The sequence below is a fragment of the Oncorhynchus mykiss genome, chromosome 26 (assembly GCF_057628025.1).
Source record: "Oncorhynchus mykiss isolate SJ-2025 chromosome 26, ASM5762802v1, whole genome shotgun sequence".
In the NCBI taxonomy this organism is placed as follows: Eukaryota; Metazoa; Chordata; class Actinopteri; order Salmoniformes; family Salmonidae; genus Oncorhynchus; species Oncorhynchus mykiss.
Window position 1 is genome coordinate 47,422,544 of NC_143047.1, and position 26,457 is coordinate 47,449,000.

At 47.0% G+C, this 26,457-nt stretch overlaps 1 protein-coding gene across 6 annotated transcripts in view; it reads right to left on the reverse strand.

Annotated features, from left to right (window-relative positions):
- Positions 1 to 2,448: 2,448 nt before the first annotated feature.
- Positions 2,449 to 26,457, reverse strand: part of vps13c (vacuolar protein sorting 13 homolog C) — a 238,197-nt gene continuing 214,188 nt past the window's right edge. For all 6 annotated transcript variants that reach the window (XM_090223330.1, XM_090223331.1, XM_090223329.1 and 3 more), the window contains 6 exons: positions 25,288 to 25,411; positions 15,538 to 15,652; positions 9,556 to 9,647; positions 6,691 to 6,814; positions 4,851 to 4,934; positions 2,449 to 4,760 (listed from right to left, as the gene is read on the reverse strand). In XM_090223330.1, coding sequence (XP_090079456.1) covers positions 4,659 to 4,760; positions 4,851 to 4,934; positions 6,691 to 6,814; positions 9,556 to 9,647; positions 15,538 to 15,652; positions 25,288 to 25,411 — 641 coding nt within the window. In that variant the 3' untranslated portion in view covers positions 2,449 to 4,658. The remainder of the gene's footprint in view (positions 4,761 to 4,850; positions 4,935 to 6,690; positions 6,815 to 9,555; positions 9,648 to 15,537; positions 15,653 to 25,287; positions 25,412 to 26,457) is intronic.

The window sequence follows — 26,457 nt, forward strand, 5'->3', positions numbered from 1 at the left end:
GCTAGGTCGTTGACGTTCCTCCTTGTTATTATAGATTAGCTAAATACACACAGAGACAATGTATATTTAAAAGATTTAATTGTTTGTGTTGAATTACTTATTTAATACACCAAGGTCAGCAGGATAGATTAGGGCAGAATATGGCTCATACGTAGTTATTTGAATAGATCACAGCAACATATATGAAACGTAACGTTGCATAGTTTTCAGTACACCGGTCATTGGACTCTCACCTGGTCTACGTAGTCTATACTGTAGATGCGCACAGTACATCACTTTACATGAACTAACAGGTATTACAAAATTAACTCCCATTTCAAGATAATATCAGTCTGTCAGTAACATGATTGTTCATCAAAAGGAAACATTTGAAAGAGTTAAGTGCATATTTCTCCTCCAAAAACAAGATAAACCTGCGGAAACGATGAATAACTGACTTGTCAATACCATCGTCCATATAAAAATCACCACTGTTTGTACAGCAGTCAGATCAACGAATCATTGACACCCTTAAAATCAGACATCTGTAAACATTACCAAGAAAAGCAAAGACAAAAACAAACACATTTTTATAGATCCTTTGTCTAATTTATATATATATTGTTTTTTATTGTACCCTTTTTCAATTACAAATCATTGATTCTGGAGGGATCTGTGTCAACGAAAAACAACAACCTTCCTATCATTGATTCTGGAGGGATCTTGGTCAACGAAAAACAACAACCTTCCTATCATTGATTCTGGAGGGATCTGTGTCAACGAAAAACAACAACCTTCCTATCATTGATTCTGGAGGGATCTTGGTCAACGAAAAACAACAACCTTCCTATCATTGATTCTGGAGGGATCTGTGTCAACGAAAAACAACAACCTTCCTATCATTGATTCTGGAGGGATCTGTGTCAACGAAAAACAACAACCTTCCTATCATTGATTCTGGAGGGATCTGTGTCAACAAAAAACAACAACCTTCCTTGAAGGTTCCTTGATTCAGATATTATCAAAATTATTTAATAACAGTCAAATTATCAGATTTGATTTCTTCTCCATAAGGCAGCAGTGACTCATTAGTAAATATGACTGTAAACACTAATGCATGGCTTTTTTTTAGTGCAAATGTGTGTTGGGCAGTACAGTAGCAGTGTGTTGGGCTGGGCAGTAGCAGTGTGTTGGGCTGGGCAGTAGCAGTGTGTTGGGCTGGGCAGTAGCAGTGTGTTGGGCTGGGCAGTAGCAGTGTGTTGGGCTGGGCAGTACAGTAGCAGTGTGTTGGGCTGGGCAGTACAGTAGCAGTGTGTTGGGCTGGGCAGTAGCAGTGTGTTGGGCTGGGCTGGGCAGTAGCAGTGTGTTGGGCTGGGCAGTACAGTAGCAGTGTGTTGGGCTGGGCAGTAGCAGTGTGTTGGGCTGGGCAGTACAGTAGCAGTGTGTTGGGCTGGGCAGTAGCAGTGTGTTGGGCTGGGCAGTACAGTAGCAGTGTGTTGGGCTGGGCAGTAGCAGTGTGTTGGGCTGGGCAGTACAGTAGCAGTGTGTTGGGCTGGGCAGTACAGTAGCAGTGTGTTGGGCTGGGCAGTAGCAGTGTGTTGGGCTGGGCAGTACAGTAGCAGTGTGTTGGGCTGGGCAGTAGCAGTGTGTTGGGCTGGGCAGTACAGTAGCAGTGTGTTGGGCTGGGCAGTACAGTAGCAGTGTGTTGGGCTGGGCAGTAGCAGTGTGTTGGGCTGGGCAGTACAGTAGCAGTGTGTTGGGCTGGGCAGTAGCAGTGTGTTGGGTTGGGCTGGGCAGTAGCAGTGTGTTGGGCTGGGCAGTACAATAGCAGTGTGTTGGGCTGGGCAGTACAGTAGCAGTGTGTTGGGCTGGGCAGTAGCAGTGTGTTGGGTTGGGCTGGGCAGTAGCAGTGTGTTGGGTTGGGCTGGGCAGTAGCAGTGTGTTGGGCTGGGCAGTACAGTAGCAGTGTGTTGGGCTGGGCAGTAGCAGTGTGTTGGGTTGGGCTGGGCAGTAGCAGTGTGTTGGGCTGGGCAGTACAGTAGCAGTGTGTTGGGCTGGGCAGTACAGTAGCAGTGTGTTGGGCTGGGCAGTAGCAGTGTGTTGGGTTGGGCTGGGCAGTAGCAGTGTGTTGGGCTGGGCAGTACAGTAGCAGTGTGTTGGGCTGGGCAGTACAGTAGCAGTGTGTTGGGCTGGGCAGTACAGTAGCAGTGTGTTGGGCTGGGCAGTACAGTAGCAGTGTGTTGGGCTGGGCAGTAGCAGTGTGTTGGGCTGGGCAGTAGCAGTGTGTTGGGCTGGGCAGTACAGTAGCAGTGTGTTGGGCTGGGCAGTACAGTAGCAGTGTGTTGGGCTGGGCAGTACAGTAGCAGTGTGTTGGGCTGTACAGTAGCAGTGTGTTGGGCTGGGCAGTAGCAGTGTGTTGGGCTGGGCAGTACAGTAGCAGTGTGTTGGGCTGGGCAGTACAGTAGCAGTGTGTTGGGCTGTACAGTAGCAGTGTGTTGGGCTGGGCAGTAGCAGTGTGTTGGGCTGGGCAGTAGCAGTGTGTTGGGCTGGGCAGTACAGTAACAGTGTGTTGGGCTGGGCAGTACAGTGTGTTGGGCTGGGCAGTAGCAGTAGCAGTGTGTTGGGCTGGGCAGTACAGTGTGTTGGGCTGGGCAGTACAGTAGCAGTGTGTTGGGCTGGGCAGTACAGCAGCAGTGTGTTGGGCTGGGCAGTAGCAGTGTGTTGGGCTGGGCAGTACAGTAGCAGTGTGTTGGGCTGGGCAGTACAGTAGCAGTGTGTTGGGCTGGGCAGTAGCAGTGTGTTGGGCTGGGCAGTACAGTAGCAGTGTGTTGGGCTGGGCAGTACAGTAGCAGTGTGTTGGCTGGGCAGTAGCAGTGTGTTGGGCTGGGCAGTACAGTAGCAGTGTGTTGGGCTGGGCAGTAGCAGTGTGTTGGGCTGGGCAGTACAGTAGCAGTGTGTTGGGCTGGGCAGTACAGTAGCAGTGTGTTGGGCTGGGCAGTAGCAGTGTGTTGGGCTGGGCAGTACAGTAGCAGTGTGTTGGGCTGGGCAGTAGCAGTGTGTTGGGTTGGGCTGGGCAGTAGCAGTGTGTTGGGCTGGGCAGTACAGTAGCAGTGTGTTGGGCTGGGCAGTACAGTAGCAGTGTGTTGGGCTGGGCAGTAGCAGTGTGTTGGGTTGGGCTGGGCAGTAGCAGTGTGTTGGGTTGGGCTGGGCAGTAGCAGTGTGTTGGGCTGGGCAGTACAGTAGCAGTGTGTTGGGCTGGGCAGTAGCAGTGTGTTGGGTTGGGCTGGGCAGTAGCAGTGTGTTGGGCTGGGCAGTACAGTAGCAGTGTGTTGGGCTGGGCAGTACAGTAGCAGTGTGTTGGGCTGGGCAGTAGCAGTGTGTTGGGTTGGGCTGGGCAGTAGCAGTGTGTTGGGCTGGGCAGTACAGTAGCAGTGTGTTGGGCTGGGCAGTACAGTAGCAGTGTGTTGGGCTGGGCAGTACAGTAGCAGTGTGTTGGGCTGGGCAGTACAGTAGCAGTGTGTTGGGCTGGGCAGTACAGTAGCAGTGTGTTGGGCTGGGCAGTAGCAGTGTGTTGGGCTGGGCAGTACAGTAGCAGTGTGTTGGGCTGGGCAGTACAGTAGCAGTGTGTTGGGCTGGGCAGTACAGTAGCAGTGTGTTGGGCTGGGCAGTACAGTAGCAGTGTGTTGGGCTGGGCAGTCCAGTAGCAGTGTGTTGGGCTGGGCAGTACAGTAGCAGTGTGTTGTGCTGGGCAGTACAGTAGCAGTGTGTTGGGCTGGGCAGTACAGTAGCAGTGTGTTGGGCTGGGCAGTACAGTAGCAGTGTGTTGGGCTGGGCAGATGCAGTGTGTTGGGCTGGGCAGTACAGTAGCAGTGTGTTGGGCTGGGCAGTACAGTAGCAGGAACAGTGTACCGGCTGAGCAGTGATGACATTCTGGGTGGTGATCACCTACTGAGTAGTGATCACGTCAGGCTGGGTAACTATGACATCATTCTGGGTGGTGATCACCTACTGAGTAGTGATCACGTCAGGCTGGATAACCATGACATCATTCTGGGTGGTGATCACCTACTGAGTAGCAATCACATCAGGCTGGGTAACTATGACATCATTATGGGTGGTGATCACCTACTGAGTAGCGATTACGTCAGGCTGAGTAACCATGACATCATTCTGGGTGGTGATCACCTACTGAGTAGCGATCACATCAGGCTGGATAACCATGACATCATTCTGGGTGGTGATCACCTACTGAGTAGCGATCACATCAGGCTGGATAACCATGACATCATTCTGGGTGGTGATCACCTACTGAGTAGCGATCACGTCAGGCTGGGTAACTATGACATCATTCTGGGTAACCATGACATCATTCTGGGTAACCATGACATCATTCTGGGTGGTGATCACCTACTGAGTAGCGATCACGTCAGGCTGGGTAACCATGACATCATTCTGGGTAATCAGGACTTCATGCCGGGCAGCGGTGACATCGTTCCGGGAAGCGGTGACATCATTCTGGGTAACCATGACATCGTTCCGGGTAACCATGACATCATTCTGGGTAATCAGGACTTCATGCCGGGCAGCGGTGACATCGTTCCGGGTAACCATGACATCGTTCCGGGTAACCATGACATCATTCTGGGTAACCATGACATCATGCCGGGCCGGCGATGACATCAACACTTGTCTCCCAGTTTGAGGAAGCGCTGTGATTTTTGCTTCACCATCCGATGCTGCCTCTGGGCCGACTGGGCCTGCTCTATGGCCTCACACAGTTTCTACAGAGGAGGAGGAGAGGCCGTTAGGTACTGTGGGTCGAACACAAGCACACACACACACACACACACATAAAGGTGTATTATCGGGACCTGGGCAGTGGCAGGGTTCTTGAGGTGCAGCACTCTCATGGGTTCCTGTCCATCTCTCTTTTGGAACTTCAGCTTGTTCTGTTCCTGTCATCAAAACAAAGAGATTCAGTCCAATACAACTTGTTCTGTTCCTAGAGATTCAGTCCACTACAACTTGTTCTGTTCCTAGAGATTCAGTCCAATACAACTTGTTCTGTTCCTATAGATTCAGTCCACTACAACTTGTTCTGTTCCTATAGATTCAGTCCAATACAACTTGTTCTGTTCCTATAGATTCAGTCCACTACAACTTGTTCTGTTCCTATAGATTCAGTCCAATACAACTTGTTCTGTTCCTATAGATTCAGTCCACTACAACCTGTTCTGTTCCTATAGATTCAGTCCAATACAACTTGTTCTGTTCCTATAGATTCAGTCCACTACAACTTGTTCTGTTCCTATAGATTCAGTCCAATACAACTTGTTCTGTTCCTATAGATTCAGTCCACTACAACTTGTTCTGTTCCTATAGATTCAGTCCAATACAACTTGTTCTGTTCCTATAGATTCAGTCCACTACAACTTGTTCTGTTCCTATAGATTCAGTCCAATACAACTTGTTCTGTTCCTATAGATTCAGTCCACTACAACTTGTTCTGTTCCTATAGATTCAGTCCAATACAACTTGTTCTGTTCCTATAGATTCAGTCCACTACAACTTGTTCTGTTCCTATAGATTCAGTCCAATACAACTGGTTCTGTTCCTATAGATTCAGTCCAATACAACTGGTTCTGTTCCTATAGATTCAGTCCAATACAACTGGTTCTGTTCCTATAGATTCAGTCCAATACAACTGGTTCTGTTCCTATAGATTCAGTCCAATACAACTGGTTCTGTTCCTATAGATTCAGTCCAATACAACTTGTTCTGTTCCTATAGTCCTACAAAGAGATTCAGTCCAATACAACTGGTTCTGTTCCTATAGTCCTACAAAGAGATTCAGTCCAATACAACTTGTTCTGTTCCTATAGATTCAGTCCACTACAACTTGTTCTGTTCCTATAGATTCAGTCCAATACAACTTGTTCTGTTCCTATAGATTCAGTCCACTACAACTTGTTCTGTTCCTATAGATTCAGTCCAATACAACTTGTTCTGTTCCTATAGATTCAGTCCACTACAACTTGTTCTGTTCCTATAGATTCAGTCCAATACAACTTGTTCTGTTCCTATAGATTCAGTCCACTACAACTTGTTCTGTTCCTATAGATTCAGTCCAATACAACTTGTTCTGTTCCTATAGATTCAGTCCAATACAACTGGTTCTGTTCCTATAGATTCAGTCCAATACAACTGGTTCTGTTCCTATAGATTCAGTCCAATACAACTTGTTCTGTTCCTATAGATTCAGTCCAATACAACTTGTTCTGTTCCTATAGATTCAGTCCAATACAATTGGTTCTGTTCCTATAGATTCAGTCCAATACAACTGGTTCTGTTCCTATAGATTCAGTCCAATACAACTGGTTCTGTTCCTATAGATTCAGTCCAATACAACTGGTTCTGTTCCTATAGATTCAGTCCAATACAACTGGTTCTGTTCCTATAGATTCAGTCCAATACAACTGGTTCTGTTCCTATAGATTCAGTCCAATACAACTTGTTCTGTTCCTATAGTCCTACAAAGAGATTCAGTCCAATACAACTGGTTCTGTTCCTATAGTCCTACAAAGAGATTCAGTCCAATACAAAACCCAAGGAGATAAGGATGCAAGTAACTAAGTAAGTAAGCAAGCGAGTGAATTTTAAATAGTTCCCGACTGGACCTAAGGATGCTATTTAAAAATGTCTCAGGCAGACCTTGCAGTAGATCATCAGGTCTCCTCCTTCCACGTACGGAGGCCTTGAGAAATGCTCAAACAGACACTCCCACTCTTTGTTGAAGTGTCCCACAAACTCCACCTCCTTCACACACATCACTCTCCTGTAGGAGGAGAAGAGATGTCCCGGGGCAGAAGGTGATAACGGGGTGAAAATACATGACAACCTCAATATCACAATAATTCTACTTCACCGACAGTAACGTTCATTCATACACAACGAATGCAGGAGTGTTTAATGAATATATCGATACTGTAGATATACTCTGTATCGTATCCGTCTGTCTATCTACAGTACCAGTCAAAAGTTTGGAGACAGCTACTCATTCTAGTTTATTTTTACATTTTTTTTTTTTTTTTACTATTGTCTACATTGTTGAATAATAGTGAAGACATCAAAACGATGAAATAACACATATTGGAAGCATGTAGTAACCAAAAAAAGGCATTCTCTCAACCAGCACCATGAGGTAGTCACCTGGAATGCGTTTCAATTATCAGGTGTGCCTTGTTAAAAGTACATTTGTGGAATTTCTTTCCTTCTTAATGCGGTTGAGCCAATCGGTTGTGTTGTGACAAGGTAGAGGTGGTATACAGAAGATTTACCAAATAGGGCTAATACAAAGTCCATATTATGGCAAGAACAGCTCAAATAATCAAAGAGGAAAGACAGTCCATCATGACTTTAAAGACATGAAGGTCAGTCAATCCGGAAAATGTCAAGAACTTTGATAGTTTCTTCAAGCGCTGTTCGCAAAAACCATCAAGCGCTATGATGAAACTGTCTCTCATGAGGACCGCCACAGGAAAGGAAGACCCAGAGTTACCTCTGCTGCAGAGGATAAGTTCATTAAAGTTAACTGCACCTCAGATTGCAGCCCAAATAAACGCTTAACAGAGTTCAAGTAACAGACACATCTCAACATCAACTGTTCAGAGGAGACTGTGTGAATCAGACCTCCATCAAACCACTACTAAAGGACACCAACAAGAAGAAGAAACTTGCTTGGGTCTAGAAACACGAGCAATGGACATTAGACTGGTAGAAATCTGTCCTGATGAGTCCAAATATGAGATTTTCGGTTCCAACCGCAATGTCTTCGTAAGATGCAGAGGTGGTGAACGGATGATCTCCGCATGTGTGGTTCCCACCGTGAAGCATGGAGGAGGAGGTGTGGTTTATTTAGAATTCAAGACACACTTCCCAGCATGGCTACCACAGCATTCTACAGCGATACGCCATCCCATCTGGTTTGCGCTTAGTGGGACTATCTTTTGTTTTTCAACAGGACAATGACCCTACACACCACCAGGCTGTGTGAAGGCTATTTGACCAAGAATGAGAGTGATGGAGTGCTGCATCAGATGACCTGGCCTCCACAATCACCAGACCTCAACACAATTGAGATGGTTTGGGATGAGTTGGACCCCAGAGCGAAGGAAAAGCAGCCAACAAGTGCTTAGCATATGTGGGAACAACTGCAAGACTGTTGGAAAAGCATTCCAGGTGAAGCTGGTTGAGAGAATGCCAAGAGTGTGCAAAGCTGTCATCAAGGCAAAGGGTGGCTACTTTGAATAATCTCAAATATATTTATTTATTTAACACTTTTTTTTTGGTTACTACATGATTCCATGTGTGTTATTTCATAGAGTTGATGTCTTCACTATTATTCTACAATGTAGAAAATAGTCAAAATAAAGAAAAACCCTGGAATGAGCAGGTGTTCTAGAACCCTGGAATGAGCAGGTGTTCTAGAACCCTGGAATGAGCAGGTGTTCTAGAACCCTGGAATGAGCAGGTGTTCTAGAACCCTGGAATGAGCAGGTGTTCTAGAACCCTGGAATGAGCAGGTGTTCTAGAACCCTGGAATGAGCAGGTGTTCTAGAACCCTGGAATGAGCAGGTGTTCTAGAACCCTGGAATGAGCAGGTGTGTCCAAACGTTTGACTGGTCCTGTAGTTTTACACACGGTGCATTCAGAAAGTATTCAGACCCCTTCCCTTTTCCACAATTTGTTACGTTACCTTAGTCTAAAATGGATTTAATACATTTTTTCCCTCATCAATCTAAACACAATACCCAAATACAAAGCTAAAACAGGTTTTTACAAAATGTTGCTAATTTATTACAAATTAAAAAACTGAAATACCTTATTTACGTAACTATTCAGACCCTTTGCTATGAGACTCGAAATTGAGCTCAGATGCATCCTGTTTCCATTGATCATCCTTGAGATGTTTCTACAACCTCATTGGAGGCCACCTCACTATGGGGTATGGTGATGTCATTATGGGGTATTGTGATGTCATTATGGGGTATTGTGATGTCCCTATGGGGTATTGTGATGTCATTATGGGGTATTGTGATGTCATTATGGGGTATTGTGATGTCACTATGGGGTATGGTGATGTCATTATGGGGTATGGTGATGTCATTATGGGGTATGGTGATGTCATTATGGGGTATGGTGATGTCCCTATGGGGTATGGTGATGTCACTATGGGGTATGGTGATGTCCCTATGGGGTATTGTGATGTCATTATGGGGTATGGTGATGTCATTATGGGGTATGGTGATGTCATTATGGGGTATTGTGATGTCATTATGGGGTGTGTAGATTGCTGCGAATTTGTATTTATTTAATCCATTTTAGAATAAAGCTGTAAAGTAACAAAAATGTGGGGAAAAAGCCAAGGGGTCTGAATACTTCCCTTGAATGAACAATTTGTTAAAAATACCTTTTCAGGTTTAAGTGTCTTCCCAAACCAGTATCCCCATTATACAAACACAAAATGTCTACCCCTGAGGCACGAGTCACGTTGAACTGAAGTCTTCCATAATGTACCTGTTGGTCACTATGACGTTGGTCTTCCTGTGTCCAGGGTACAAACAGTGTTCTCTGAAGATCTCTCCTTCCAGCTGCTTGATCTCTGACCTCTGAAGGAGCAGTGTCCATGTGTGAAAACATACAAATTCATTAGCTGTGTTCGAATACCCATACTACCATACTGTACACTACATACTTAATGAGTATATACTATATACTATTAGTTCACTGCTGTTTTCGAACACCCATACTAACATACTGTATACTACATACTTAATGAGTATATACTATATACTATTAGTTAACTGCTGTGTTCGAACACCCATACTAACATACTGTACACTACATACTTAATGAGTATATACTATAAGTTCACTTTAGTATACTGTAAACCAAACGGTATTGTTTCAGTTGAGCGTACTAGAGTCTCGCCCGTCTACCCGGAAGTTGACGCTGTTGCTATGCAACCGCGTGCTAGCCTGTAAGCATTATTTATTTATTTATTTTCATTTATTTCACCTTTATTTAACCAGGTAGGCAAGTTGAGAACAAGTTCTCATTTACAATTGCGACCTGGCCAAGATAAAGCAAAGCAGTTCGACACAAACAACAACACAGAGTTACACATGGAGTAAAACAAACATACAGTCAATAATACAGTAGAAACAAGTCTATATACGATGTGAGCAAATGAGGTGAGATTAAGGGAGGTAAAGGCAAAAAGGCCATGGTGGCAAAGTAAATACAATATAGCAAGTAAAACACTGGAATGGTAGTTTTGCAGTGGAAGAATGTGCAAAGTAGAAATAAAAATAATGGGGTGCAAAGGAGAAAAATAAATAAATAAATTAAATACAGTAGGGAAAGAGGTAGTTGTTTGGGATAAATTATAGGTGGGCTATGTACAGGTGCAGTAATCTGTGAGCTGCTCTGACAGTTGGTGCTTAAAGCTAGTGAGGGAGATAAGTGTTTCCAGTTTCAGAGATTTTTGTAGTGCGTTCCAGTCATTGGCAGCAGAGAACTGGAAGGAGAGGCGGCCAAAGAAAGAATTGGTTTTGGGGGTGACTAGAGAGATATACCTGCTGGAGCGTTATTAACAAATGACTAGCTAAACATTTTACGATTTCGTGTGTGTGTTTGTATAATTCAAATCTGGAGTGCCACAGTGCGCTCTCTGGGCCTTCGTCAAATCCAGAGCGTTGCCAGATTGTCCGTTTGTAAAATTGAGAGCGTTTGAGTTGAGCACACGAGGAGTAGTGTTGATCCGAGCGTTCAACGGCAGTCAAGCACCCAAGCTAACTGGCTAACGTCGGCTAGCTACTTAAAGAACACCAGATTGTCCGTTGAGTGCACGCGAGGAGTAGTGTTGATCCGAGCGTTCAACGGCAGTCAAGCACCCAATCTAACTGGCTAACGTCGGCTAGCTACTTAAAGAACACCAGATTGTCCGTTGAGTGCACGCGAGGAGTAGTGTTGATCCGAGCGTTCAACGGCAGTCAAGCACCCAAGCTAACTGGCTAACGTCGGCTAGCTACTTAAAGAACACCAGATTGTCCGTTGAGAGCACGCGAGGAGTAGTGTTGATCCGAGCGTTCAACGGCAGTCAAGCACCCAAGCTAACTGGCTAACGTCGGCTAGCTACTTAAAGAACACCTCACTCTGACCGTTTTACTCGCCCTAACAGACCTGGTTAGGCTGTTTTCATGTTATCCAGAGCATTGGTGAATGGAACTGCTCCTGGCAACAATTTAATTGCGTTTATTTTTTTTATGCTGACGTTTATTGACACCGGCCGTATTCTACGGGTGTTGAGAGTTTTGTAAATTCATCAGTTATTCTGCGCGATAGTGCTCTGAAATCGGGAATAGATAGCCATGGGTAACAATGTCGATTGAAACGCACAACGACTATACCACTTAGCTAAGAATGATGTGAATAATCAAGTCAATAAACGTTGGGTAATTAGATAGCAGATCGTTAATATACTGCCTGGCAAGTTTGATCTATTAGTAGCCAATTAACGTTAGGTAACTAGCTAACATACCGGTACATACTGCTGTAATGCTATGCAGTTCGTAAGGACAGTGCTGATAATTAGTTGTCAGCTAACATAATGTGTAACAAAATTTATTTTAAAAGTTATTACATTGCTCAACATTTGTCATAATTAGCTAAAGCAATGAATTTGTCTCTGCTCTCCTCTGCATATGTTCTTCAAATCTGAAAACGTTGTGAAGCCACGCCCATTTTCTGAAGAATTGCATTATGGGTCCTAAAAGCACGGAAAGTGTGTCCACTGCATGTACACTTCGTATTTTGGTGGATTTAGTACAACATCCGGGAACTTTTGTCATACTAACTACAGCCATACCACGACCAAGAGGCATACTATATACTCAATTCACATCACAAATAATATGGTTAGTGGGGTGAGTATGAGTATTGGAACACAGGTCGATGTCTTCATTTGTAATCTAATAACAACAACACGATTATGTTGTAGCTAAACTTCCCTTTCTAAGCAAACTTTACCCGTCAACGAGCAAATCATCGCAATGGATTTTCCACATGTAATTAAGTGAGTGTATATAGGTTTATTAGACTTCAGGTTGAAAGTGACATCACACACAGACAATAGAACATAGTGAATGTATTGACCAATAGAAACAAAGCATTACCCGTCACATAGTGAATGTATTGACCAATAGAAACAAACTATTACCCGTCACATAGTGAATGTATTGGCCAATAGAAACAAACCATTACCCGTCACATTAACATACATTCATATAGTTTAAGGCAGTCAGACTAACTAGGGAGTTATGGATTGTATGTATATATATATATATATATGTTGGAAAATAATTACAAAGTATCTATCAAATATAACATTAATTTGGTCATGCTTCTTTGAACAACAGCACAGTTTCTAAATCAGTTAGCATACGGTTATAGTAACTCATAGACAAACGAATGTAAGAGTATAGCATCAATATGAGTGCATACTGTATATAAAGATAGGAAAGCAGTGATTTCCAAGGTGACGCTATGAACCTTTTATAAAAAATATTGCAAAAGTCTGCTGGAGTATCATTACTAGTCAAAAAGAACAAGACTACATTTCTTTAGTAAAATATTATTTTCAATCATTTATTATTATTATTATTATTTTTTGTATATAGGGTAGTTTATAAAGGGCTGGACAAATGATCTGCATATATTATAGCAGGCTAAATCGTTTCATTTCCTAATTCTGTAAATACGAAATAAAATTGGAAAAGATTTAATTCGGCAAAAGTAATACAAAAAAAACCCTGACTTAAAAAAAACAAGACTGAGGTATTGTACGGACAGAGATGTTTTCCCTTTGGCATGCAAAACAATGCAGTCTTCAGCGAAGAAAACTGAATTAAGAGTCATGAAATCAGCATAGTATACACATTTACAAACCAGATATAGAAAAAGGGAGTTTGAACTTTGACACAGAGCTTCACCTATGTGTGTGTCGACAACGATCAGACATTTTAACTGACCGTTGATAGAACTAAGATAATTGATTGCTAGGACTTGAATTACATCACGTAGAAAACACACAACCCCCATAATCAACCTCAACCCCTTCTATTCCTCATCATGCTGCATGAAGGAGAGAGAGAGAGAGAGAGAGAGAAAGAGAAGGAGAGAGAAGGAGAGAGAGAGAGAAGGAGAGAGAGAGAGAGAAGGAGAGAGAGAGCGAGAAAAACAAAAGGACAGGGAGGAAATTAGAAGTGGAAAAACACTTCAAGGCCATCGGGTGTGTCAAAGAGAAAGAATGTTTCATTTCTGTAAAGACAAAAGATTAAACTCATTGGTTTCAAGATGACATTTTCAGATTGACATATAATACACTGTATAAGGAAAAATTACAATATATAATTTAGAATAGAAAAGTGCAGAAACTGAAATAGGAAAAAGCACTAGTTGTTATATGGTCCCCTTTTTCTACGACCTGGACAAGTCTACCTCCAGCCATGGGTGTTTTAGTGTCCTTCTAAGGTGGGTTGGTAACCTGGACAAGTCTACCTCCAGCCATGGGTGTTTTAGTGTCCTTCTAAGGTGGGTTGCTAACCTGGACAAGTCTACCTCCAGCCATGGGTGTTTTAGTGTCCTTCTAAGGTGGGTTGGTAACCTGGACAAGTCTACCTCCAGCCATGGGTGTTTTAGTGTCCTTCTAAGGTGGGTTGCTAACCTGGACAAGTCTACCTCCAGCAGCCATGGGTGTTTTAGTGTCCTTCTAAGGTGGGTTGCTAACCTGGACAAGTCTACCTCCAGCCATGGGTGTTTTAGTGTCCTTCTAAGGTGGGTTGCTAACCTGGACAAGTCTACCTCCAGCCATGGGTGTTTTAGTGTCCTTCTAAGGTGGGTTGCTAACCTGGACAAGTCTACCTCCAGCCATGGGTGTTTTAGTGACCTTCTAAGGTGGGTTGGTAACCTGGACAAGTCTACCTCCAGCCATGGGTGTTTTAGTGACCTTCTAAGAAGGTTGCTAACCTGGACAAGTCTACCTCCAGCCATGGGTGTTTTAGTGTCCATCTAAGGTGGGTTGGTAACCTGGACAAGTCTACCTCCAGCCATGGGTGTTTTAGTGACCTTCTAAGGTGGGTTGGTAACCTGGACAAGTCTACCTCCAGCCATGGGTGTTTTAGTGTCCTTCTAAGGTGGGTTGGTAACCTGGACAAGTCTACCTCCAGCAGCCATGGGTGTTTTAGTGTCCTTCTAAGGTGGGTTGCTAACCTGGACAAGTCTACCTCCAGCAGCCATGGGTGTTTTAGTGTCCTTCTAAGGTGGGTTGCTAACCTGGACAAGTCTACCTCCAGCCATGGGTGTTTTAGTGTCCTTCTAAGGTGGGTTGCTAACCTGGACAAGTCTACCTCCAGCCATGGGTGTTTTAGTGTCCTTCTAAGGTGGGTTGGTAACCTGGACAAGTCTACCTCCAGCAGCCATGGGTGTTTTAGTGTCCTTCTAAGGTGGGTTGCTAACCTGGACAAGTCTACCTCCAGCAGCCATGGGTGTTTTAGTGTCCTTCTAAGGTGGGTTGCTAACCTGGACAAGTCTACCTCCAGCCATGGGTGTTTTAGTGACCTTCTAAGGTGGGTTGCTAACCTGGACAAGTCTACCTCCAGCCATGGGTGTTTTAGTGTCCTTCTAAGGTGGGTTGCTAACCTGGACAAGTCTACCTCCAGCCATGGGTGTTTTAGTGTCCTTCTAAGGTGGGTTGCTAACCTGGACAAGTCTACCTCCAGCCATGGGTGTTTTAGTGTCCTTCTAAGGTGGGTTGCTAACCTGGACAAGTCTACCTCCAGCCATGGGTGTTTTGGTGTCCTTCTAAGGTGGGTTGCTAACCTGGACAAGTCTACCTCCAGCCATGGGTGTTTTAGTGTCCTTCTAAGGTGGGTTGCTAACCTGGACAAGTCTACCTCCAGCCATGGGTGTTTTAGTGTCCTTCTAAGGTGGGTTTCTAACCTGGACAAGTCTACCTCCAGCAGCCATGGGTGTTTTAGTGTCCTTCTAAGGTGGGTTTCTAACCTGGACAAGTCTACCTCCAGCAGCCATGGGTGTTTTAGTGTCCTTCTAAGGTGGGTTGCTAACCTGGACAAGTCTACCTCCAGCAGCCATGGGTGTTTTAGTGTCCTTCTAAGGTGGGTTGCTAACCTGGACAAGTCTACCTCCAGCAGCCATGGGTGTTTTAGTGTCCTTCTAAGGTGGGTTGCTAACCTGGACAAGTCTACCTCCAGCAGCCATGGGTGTTTTAGTGTCCTTCTAAGGTGGGTTGCTAACCTGGACAAGTCTACCTCCAGCCATGGGTGTTTTAGTGTCCTTCTAAGGTGGGTTGCTAACCTGGACAAGTCTACCTCCAGCAGCCATGGGTGTTTTAGTGTCCTTCTAAGGTGGGTTGCTAACCTGGACAAGTCTACCTCCAGCCATGGGTGTTTTAGTGTCCTTCTAAGGTGGGTTTCTAACCTGGAAAAGGTCGTATCCCTTGGCGTCCTCCTGGTCGTAAGGTCGGATGATTCCGTCCTCTCGGATCAGTCTGACCGGCCTCAGCTTGGTCACTTCCTCTGTCGACTCTGCCACCCTGCCAATCACAACGCGCCGTCAGATCGCAACGCACCGTCAGAGATCTCACAGCCTGATCAAAATGCACTGTCATATCTCAGAGAGCCAATCAGAACGCACCGTCATATCTCACAGAGCCAATCAGAAAGCACCGTCATATCTCACAGAGCCAATCAGAAAGCACCGTCATATCTCACAGAGCCAATCAGAACGCACCGTCATATCTCACAGAGCCAATCACAACCCCCACCATCCCAGAAGGGTTTCATGAATCAAGAGCAAGAACAAGAAGTAGTTTTCTTTCGGACCCAAACTCATAACAAAACTGCTCTGTAATGTCTTCCCAATGAGCCAGACACAGTAGCAGAGTAGGACAACATTACAACAAAGCACTAACAGAATCCTGCTTCTGAAAGAAATCACTAACTTAGAAAACCCGTTCAGCCCAAAAGGGGGAGGCAAACGGTGCGTGCACGTATGCGCGCGCACGTGTATGTGTGTGTGTGTGTGTTCCAGTATCTCACCTTTCGTTATCTCTAGTGTGAAAGCATGGAACAATAATTTCATCAGGTTATCAGGAATCGATAGGTGATTCATATGCTTTGTGAAGGATAATGAATGAGGTGGTGCATGGACATTAATACTATGTGATGGTGGGGGGGGGGGTGTTTTGGCATCTCAGAACCACTGGGGAATTAGGAATGTTTTGGCTGAACATTAGGTACCTGAGAGGTGAGAGGAGGAGGAAGGGAGGTTATGAGAAAGCTAGAGGGGGGGGGGTAAAGTGACAGTAGAGACTGAATGGTCTACTTGGCTGTGTCGTCCAGTCATTTCAGCCCCCGTATCAACAATGTAAACTAACCCAGCTACATTCCAGCACACCCCCCCCCAAAACGCCATTCCAGTCTACGATGCATTACATCAGTCTATCACAGACCTGGAGCCCCCGGGGGCGGTACAAAACGCCATTCCAGTCTACGATGCATTACATCAGTCTATCACACACCTGGAGCCCCCGGGGGCGATACAAAACGCCATTCCACTCTACGATGCATTACATCAGTCTATCACACACCTGGAGCCCCCGGGGGCGATACAAAACGCCATTCCAGTCTACGATGCATTACATCAGTCTATCACACACCTGGAGCCCCCGGGGGCGATACAAAACGCCATTCCAGTCTACGATGCATTACATCAGTCTATCACACACCTGGAGCCCCCGGGGGCGATACAAAACGCCATTCCACTCTACGATGCATTACATCAGTCTATCACAGACCTGGAGCCCCCGGGGGCGGTACAAAACGCCATTCCACTCTACGATGCATTACATCAGTCTATCACAGGCCTGGAGCCCCCGGGGGCGATACAAAACGCCATTCCACTCTACGATGCATTACATCAGTCTATCACAGACCTGGAGCCCCCGGGGGCGATACAAAACGCCATTCCACTCTACGATGCATTACATCAGTCTATCACAGACCTGGAGCCCCCGGGGGCGATACAAAACGCCATTCCACTCTACGATGCATTACATCAGTCTATCACAGACCTGGAGCCCCCGGGGGCGGTACAAAACGCCATTCCAGTCTACGATGCATTACAGTCTATCACAGACCTGGAGCCCCCGGGGGCGATACAAAACGCCATTCCACTCTACGATGCATTACAGTCTATCACAGACCTGGAGCCCCCGGGGGCGATACAAAACGCCATTCCACTCTACGATGCATTACAGTCTATCACAGACCTGGAGCCCCCGGGGGCGGTACAAAACGCCATTCCAGTCTACGATGCATTACAGTCTATCACAGGCCTGGAGCCCCCGGGGGCGATACAAAACGCCATTCCACTCTACGATGCATTACAGTCTATCACAGACCTGGAGCCCCCGGGGGCGGTACAGAACGCCATTCCAGTCTACGATGCATTACATCAGTCTATCACAGACCTGGAGCCCCCGGGGGCGGTACAAAACGCCATTCCACTCTACAATGCATTACATCAGTCTATCACAGACCTGGAGCCCCCGGGGGCGATACAGAACGCCATTCCACTCTACGATGCATTACATCAGTCTATCACAGACCTGGAGCCCCCGGGGGCGATACAAAACGCCATTCCACTCTACGATGCATTACATCAGTCTATCACAGACCTGGAGCCCCCGGGGGCGATACAAAACGCCATTCCACTCTACGATGCATTACATCAGTCTATCACAGACCTGGAGCCCCCGGGGGCGATACAAAACGCCATTCCACTCTACGATGCATTACATCAGTCTATCACAGACCTGGAGCCCCCGGGGGCGATACAAAACGCCATTCCACTCTACGATGCATTACAGTCTATCACAGGCCTGGAGCCCCCGGGGGCGGTACAAAACGCCATTCCACTCTACGATGCATTACAGTCTATCACAGACCTGGAGCCCCCGGGGGCGATACAAAACGCCATTCCACTCTACGATGCATTACAGTCTATCACAGGCCTGGAGCCCCCGGGGGCGGTACAAAACGCCATTCCACTCTACGATGCATTACATCAGTCTATCACAGACCTGGAGCCCCCGGGGGCGATACAAAACGCCATTCCACTCTACGATGCATTACATCAGTCTATCACAGACCTGGAGCCCCCGGGGGCGATACAAAACGCCATTCCACTCTACGATGCATTACATCAGTCTATCACAGACCTGGAGCCCCCGGGGGCGGTACAAAACGCCATTCCAGTCTACGATGCATTACATCAGTCTATCACAGACCTGGAGCCCCCGGGGGCGGTACAAAACGCCATTCCACTCTACGATGCATTACATCAGTCTATCACAGACCTGGAGCCCCCGGGGGCGATACAAAACGCCATTCCACTCTACGATGCATTACATCAGTCTATCACAGACCTGGAGCCCCCGGGGGCGATACAAAACGCCATTCCAGTCTACGATGCATTACATCAGTCTATCACAGACCTGGAGCCCCCGGGGGCGATACAAAACGCCATTCCACTCTACGATGCATTACATCAGTCTATCACACACCTGGAGCCCCCGGGGGCGATACAAAACGCCATTCCACTCTACGATGCATTACATCAGTCTATCACAGACCTGGAGCCCCCGGGGGCGATACAAAACGCCATTCCACTCTACGATGCATTACATCAGTCTATCACAGACCTGGAGCCCCCGGGGGCGATACAAAACGCCATTCCACTCTACGATGCATTACATCAGTCTATCACAGGCCTGGAGCCCCCGGGGGCGATATAACGCCATTCCACTCTACGATGCATTACATCAGTCTATCACAGACCTGGAGCCCCCGGGGGCGGTACAAAACGCCATTCCACTCTACGATGCATTACATCAGTCTATCACAGACCTGGAGCCCCCGGGGGCGATACAAAACGCCATTCCACTCTACGATGCATTACATCAGTCTATCACAGGCCTGGAGCCCCCGGGGGCGATACAAAACGCCATTCCACTCTACGATGCATTACATCAGTCTATCACAGACCTGGAGCCCCCGGGGGCGATACAAAACGCCATTCCACTCTACGATGCATTACATCAGTCTATCACAGGCCTGGAGCCCCCGGGGGCGATACAAAACGCCATTCCACTCTACGATGCATTACATCAGTCTATCACAGACCTGGAGCCCCCGGGGGCGATACAAAACGCCATTCCACTCTACGATGCATTACATCAGTCTATCACACACCTGGAGCCCCCGGGGGCGATACAAAACGCCATTCCACTCTACGATGCATTACATCAGTCTATCACAGACCTGGAGCCCCCGGGGGCGGTACAAAACGCCATTCCACTCTACGATGCATTACATCAGTCTATCACAGGCCTGGAGCCCCCGGGGGCGATACAAAACGCCATTCCACTCTACGATGCATTACATCAGTCTATCACAGACCTGGAGCCCCCGGGGGCGATACAAAACGCCATTCCACTCTACGATGCATTACATCAGTCTATCACAGACCTGGAGCCCCCGGGGGCGATACAAAACGCCATTCCACTCTACGATGCATTACATCAGTCTATCACAGACCTGGAGCCCCCGGGGGCGATACAAAACGCCATTCCACTCTACGATGCATTACATCAGTCTATCACAGACCTGGAGCCCCCGGGGGCGGTACAAAACGCCATTCCAGTCTACGATGCATTACAGTCTATCACAGACCTGGAGCCCCCGGGGGCGATACAAAACGCCATTCCACTCTACGATGCATTACAGTCTATCACAGACCTGGAGCCCCCGGGGGCGATACAAAACGCCATTCCACTCTACGATGCATTACAGTCTATCACAGACCTGGAGCCCCCGGGGGCGGTACAAAACGCCATTCCAGTCTACGATGCATTACAGTCTATCACAGGCCTGGAGCCCCCGGGGGCGATACAAAACGCCATTCCACTCTACGATGCATTACAGTCTATCACAGACCTGGAGCCCCCGGGGGCGGTACAGAACGCCATTCCAGTCTACGATGCATTACATCAGTCTATCACAGACCTGGAGCCCCCGGGGGCGGTACAAAACGCCATTCCACTCTACAATGCATTACATCAGTCTATCACAGACCTGGAGCCCCCGGGGGCGATACAGAACGCCATTCCACTCTACGATGCATTACATCAGTCTATCACAGACCTGGAGCCCCCGGGGGCGATACAAAACGCCATTCCACTCTACGATGCATTACATCAGTCTATCACAGACCTGGAGCCCCCGGGGGCGATACAAAACGCCATTCCACTCTACGATGCATTACATCAGTCTATCACAGACCTGGAGCCCCCGGGGGCGATACAAAACGCCATTCCACTCTACGATGCATTACATCAGTCTATCACAGACCTGGAGCCCCCGGGGGCGATACAAAACGCCATTCCACTCTACGATGCATTACAGTCTATCACAGGCCTGGAGCCCCCGGGGGCGGTACAAAACGCCATTCCACTCTACGATGCATTACAGTCTATCACAGACCTGGAGCCCCCGGGGGCGATACAAAACGCCATTCCACTCTACGATGCATTACAGTCTATCACAGGCCTGGAGCCCCCGGGGGCGGTACAAAACGCCATTCCACTCTACGATGCATTACATCAGTCTATCACAGACCTGGAGCCCCCGGGGGCGATACAAAACGCCATTCCACTCTACGATGCATTACATCAGTCTATCACAGACCTGGAGCCCCCGGGGGCGATACAAAACGCCATTCCACTCTACGATGCATTACATCAGTCTATCACAGACCTGGAGCCCCCGGGGGCGGTACAAAACGCCATTCCAGTCTACGATGCATTACATCAGTCTATCACAGACCTGGAGCCCCCGGGGGCGGTACAAAACGCCATTCCACTCTACGATGCATTACATCAGTCTATCACAGACCTGGAGCCCCCGGGGGCGATACAAAACGCCATTCCACTCTACGATGCATTACATCAGTCTATCACAGACCTGGAGCCCCCGGGGGCGATACAAAACGCCATTCCAGTCTACGATGCATTACATCAGTCTATCACAGACCTGGAGCCCCCGGGGGCGATACAAAACGCCATTCCACTCTACGATGCATTACATCAGTCTATCACACACCTGGAGCCCCCGGGGGCGATACAAAACGCCATTCCACTCTACGATGCATTACATCAGTCTATCACAGACCTGGAGCCCCCGGGGGCGATACAAAACGCCATTCCACTCTACGATGCATTACATCAGTCTATCACAGACCTGGAGCCCCCGGGGGCGATACAAAACGCCATTCCACTCTACGATGCATTACATCAGTCTATCACAGGCCTGGAGCCCCCGGGGGCGATATAACGCCATTCCACTCTACGATGCATTACATCAGTCTATCACAGACCTGGAGCCCCCGGGGGCGGTACAAAACGCCATTCCACTCTACGATGCATTACATCAGTCTATCACAGACCTGGAGCCCCCGGGGGCGATATAACTTGGGTTCCTGACATGTGGTGGGATTTTATATTTATATATTTTTTGCAACAAAAAAACGTTGCCAAACTGCCAATCTCTGCATGGCAGTGGTCGTGCGCTCGTGCAGTCGGCCAATCCCAGAGGAGAGAACAGGTGGAGGAGGGGCTTCTATAAGCGATCTGACAAAGGAGGAGTCTATTTTGTCTGTTTGTCTAACTGCAGTCGGAAACCAACGTGATGTTTACGTTACTGAGATACAGAGCGATCTGCTGAGACCAGCAGCTCTAATCTTTAAGAGATTTACGGTAACAATATAGTCTCGCTCTCTCCCAGTCTGTTCAGTCCTCATGGGTTTAGTGCAGTCGGCCAATCCCAGAGGAGAGAACAGGTGGAGGAGGGGCTCCCATAAGCGATCTGACCAATGTGATGACCAATGTGCTCTCTCCCAGTCTGTTCAGTCCTCATGGGCTTAGTCTGTTGGAACCTCACGATGCTGCAGAATGGAGCAGGGGGAGGAGTCAGGGCAGAAGCAGTGTTAACAATGATGGAGGGGAGGGGTTAAATGTTGAGCGTTAACCAATCATTTCCTTTGGTTTGATCTGTAACATGTTATATAACAGCATAATAACTACTTTAACATCATGCAGTCACTTACCTCTCTGACAGACAATCTGATCTAAGAGAAAGACAACTAACCCTCCATGCCAGCCAAACCCCTCCCCTATAGTCCCAAACCCCTCCCACATAGTCCCAAATCCCCCCCTATAGTCCAAAAACACCTCCCATATAGTCCCAAACCCCTCCCATATAGTCCCAAACCCCTCCCACATAGTCCCAACCCCCTCCTATAGTCCCAAACCTCTCCCCTATAGTCCCAAACCCCTCCCCTATGATCCCAAACCCCTCCCCTATGATCCCAAACCCCTCCCCTATAGTCCCAAACCCCTCCCCTATGATCCCGGTGTGGGTCACGTGAACATCAAGTGTTCACTATGGCCGACCAGTCATTACCAAAGCTATCTCACCAAATACTCACTCAACAGAAAGACAAAAACAACATCTCCAAGGCATTAACTTATGAGAAAACAAAATGAAAACAGAACAGTTAACAAAATTAGTCAGAATTATAAGGTACAGAACATGAAGCAACAAACATGGTCATGACCGGCAGACAGAGACATAAATAATGTTACACAATACCACATTTAACAAAGCATTCCACATAAAATCACAATAACCCCTGTAGTGTCCTGTGTCTCTACTAACCCCTGTAGTGTCCCGTCTCTACTAACCCCTGTAGTGTCCTGTGTCTCTACTAACCCCTGTAGTGTCCCGTCTCTACTAACCCCTGTAGTGTCCCGTCTCTACTAACCCCTGTAGTGTCCTGTGTCTCTACTAACCCCTGTAGTGTCCTGTGTCTCTGCTAACCCCTGTAGTGTCCCGTCTCTACTAACCCCTGTAGTGTCCTGTGTCTCTACTAACCCCTGTAGTGTCCCGTCTCTACTAACCCCTGTAGTGTCCTGTGTCTCTACTGACCCCTGTAGTGTCCCGTCTCTACTAACCCCTGTAGTGTCCCGTCTCTACTAACCCCTGTAGTGTCCTGTGTCTCTACTAACCCCTGTAGTGTCCTGTGTCTCTACTAACCTCTGTAGTGTCCCGTCTCTTCTAACCCCTAAAGTGTCCTTTCTCTACTAACCCCTGTAGTGTCCCGTCTCTACTAACCTCTGTAGTGTCCTGTGTCTCTACTAACCCCTGTAGTGTCCCGTCTCTACTAACCCCTGTAGTGTCCTGTGTCTCTACTAACCCCTGTAGTGTCCTGTCTCTACTAACCCCTGTAGTGTCCTGTGTCTCTACTAACCCCTGTAGTGTCCCGTCTCTACTGACCCCTGTAGTGTCCCGTCTCTACTAACCCCTGTAGTGTCCTGTGTCTCTACTAACCCCTGTAGTGTCCTGTGTCTCTACTAACCCCTGTAGTGTCCCGTCTTTACTAACCCCTGTAGTGTCTCGTCTCTACTAACCCCTGTAGTGTCTCGTCTCTACTAACCCCTGTAGTGTCCCGTCTCTACTAACCCCTGTAGTGTCCCGTCTCTACTAACCCCTGTAGTGTCCTGTGTCTCTACTAACCCCTGTAGTGTCATGTGTCTCTACTAACCTCTGTAGTGTCCCGTCTCTACTAACCCCTGTAGTGTCTCGTCTCTACTAACCTCTGTAGTGTCCCGTCTCTACTAACCTCTGTAGTGTCCCGTCTCTACTAACCTCTGTAGTGTCCTGTGTTTCTACTAACCTCTGTAGTGTCCCGCCTCTACTAACCCCTGTAGTGTCCCGTCTCTACTAACCTCTGTAGTGTCCTGTGTCTCTACTAACCTCTGTAGTGTCCTGTGTCTCTACTAACCTCTGTAGTGTCCTGTGTCTCTACTAACCTCTGTAGTGTCCTGTGTCTACTAACCTCTGTAGTGTCCTGTGTCTACTAACCTCTGTAGTGTCCTGTGTCTACTAACCTCTGTAGTGTCCTGTGTCTCTACTAACCCCTGTAGTGTCCTGTCTCTACTAACCTCTGTAGTGTCATGTGTCTCTACTAACCTCTGTAGTGTCCTGTGTCTCTACTAACCTCTGTAGTGTCCTGTGTCTCTACTAACCTCTGTAGTGTCCTGTGTCTCTACTAACCCCTGTAGTGTCCTGTCTCTACTAACCTCTGTAGTGTCCTGTCTCTACTAACCTCTGTAGTGTCCTGTGTCTCTACTAACCTCTGTAGTGTCCTGTGTCTCTATTAACCGCTGTAGTGTCCTGTGTCTCTACTAACCCCTGTAGTGTCCTGTGTCTCTACTAACCCCTGTAGTGTCCTGTCTCTACTAACCCCTGTAGTGTCCTGTCTCTACTAACCTCTGTAGTGTCATGTGTCTCTACTAACCTCTGTAGTGTCCTGTGTTTCTACTAACCCCTGTAGTGTCCTGTCTCTACTAACCTCTGTAGTGTCATGTGTCTCTACTAACCCCTGTAGTGTCCTGTCTCTACTAACCTCTGTAGTGTCATGTGTCTCTACTAACCTCTGTAGTGTCCTGTGTCTCTACTAACCCCTGTAGTGTCCTGTCTCTACTAACCTCTGTAGTGTCCTGTGTCTCTACTAACCTCTGTAGTGTCCTGTGTCTCTACTAACCTCTGTAGTGTCCTGTGTCTCTACTAACCCCTGTAGTGTCCCGTCTCTCCTAACCCCTGTAGTGTCCTGTGTCTCTACTAACCTCTGTAGTGTCCCATCTCTCCTAACCCCTGTAGTGTCCTGTGTCTCTACTAACCTCTAGTGTCCTGTGTCTCTACTAACCCCTGTAGTGTCCTGTGTCTCTACTAACCTCTGTAGTGTCCTGTGTTTCTCTACTAACCTCTGCAGTGTCCTGTGTCTCTACTAACCTCTGTAGTGTCCTGTGTCTCTCTACTAACCTCTGTAGTGTCGCGTCTCTACTAACCTCTGTAGTGTCCTGTATGTCTCTACTAACCTCTGCAGTGTCCTGTATTTGTCTCTACTAACCTCTGTAGTGTCCTGTGTCTCTACTAACCCCTGTAGTGTCCTGTCTCTACTAACCTCTGTAGTGTCATGTGTCTCTACTAACCTCTGTAGTGTCCTGTGTCTCTCTACTAACCTCTGTAGTGTCGCGTCTCTACTAACCTCTGTATGCCTTGGAAGGTGCTGGAGGCCATGTCTACGATGCCCCCTGTCGGCCTGGCCACCACCCCCACCAGACCCTTCCCTATGCCCTTGAAGAACCCCGCCGCTCCCTCCTTCTTGGCCCCTGAGGGGGGCGATAGAGAGACAGAGAATCGAACAAGAGTTAGACCTCAGGTTTAGAAAAGGTTAACGCACAAAACCAACTACACTGGAAATATAGTAAGGTCATGTTCCACATACGCTGAGTGTACAAAACATTAAGAACACCTTCCTAATATTGAGTTGCACCCCCCACCCCCCGTAATGCTTAGAGAAGATCTTATGTCAAGTGTTATTGAAGTGTTGTGGCTGCTATAGGCTAACCGTCAGTATCTAAATAATGGGTGTGAAATGCTTGATAGTGTACGTGATGTAAACAGAGAGGTCTACTTTCTTGGGGACCTTGAATATGGACTGGTTTTCATCAAGCTGTCCACTCAACAGGAAGCTTCTCACTGTAACCAGTGCCTGTAATCTGGTTCAGGTTATTAATCAACCTACCAGGGTGTTTACAGACACGACAGGAACAAGATCATCCACGTGTATGGATCACATTTTTACTAATACTGTAGAACTTAGTTCTAAAGCTGTATCCGTACCCACTGGATGCAGTGATCACACTATAGTGGCTATGTACAGGAAAGACAAAGTTCCAAAAGCTGGGCCTAAAATAATGTAGAAGAAATCATACTAAATATTTTTGCTGTGACTCTTATGTGGATGATATTAAAATATTTGTTGGTCTGAGGAGCATACAATTTCTAAATTTTTCCAACAACCTGTTTTTGCTTTGTCATGGTCGCGGTATTGTGATGTCATGTTGCGGTATTGTGATGTCATGATGCGGTATTGTGGTGTCATTACGTGGTATTGTGATGTCATGTTGCGGTATTGTGGTGTCATTACGTGGTATTGTGATGTCATGTTGCGGTATTGTGATGTCATGATGTGGTATTGTGGTGTCATTACGTGGTATTGTGATGTCATGTTGCGGTATTGTGATGTCATTGTGTGTTGATTGACGAGGGCGATTGAATCCATTTTAGAACAAGTCTGTAACGTAACAACATGTGGAAACAGTCAATGTGTCTGAAAACATTCCCAGACTGCAACTGTATGTCAGTTGTAAAG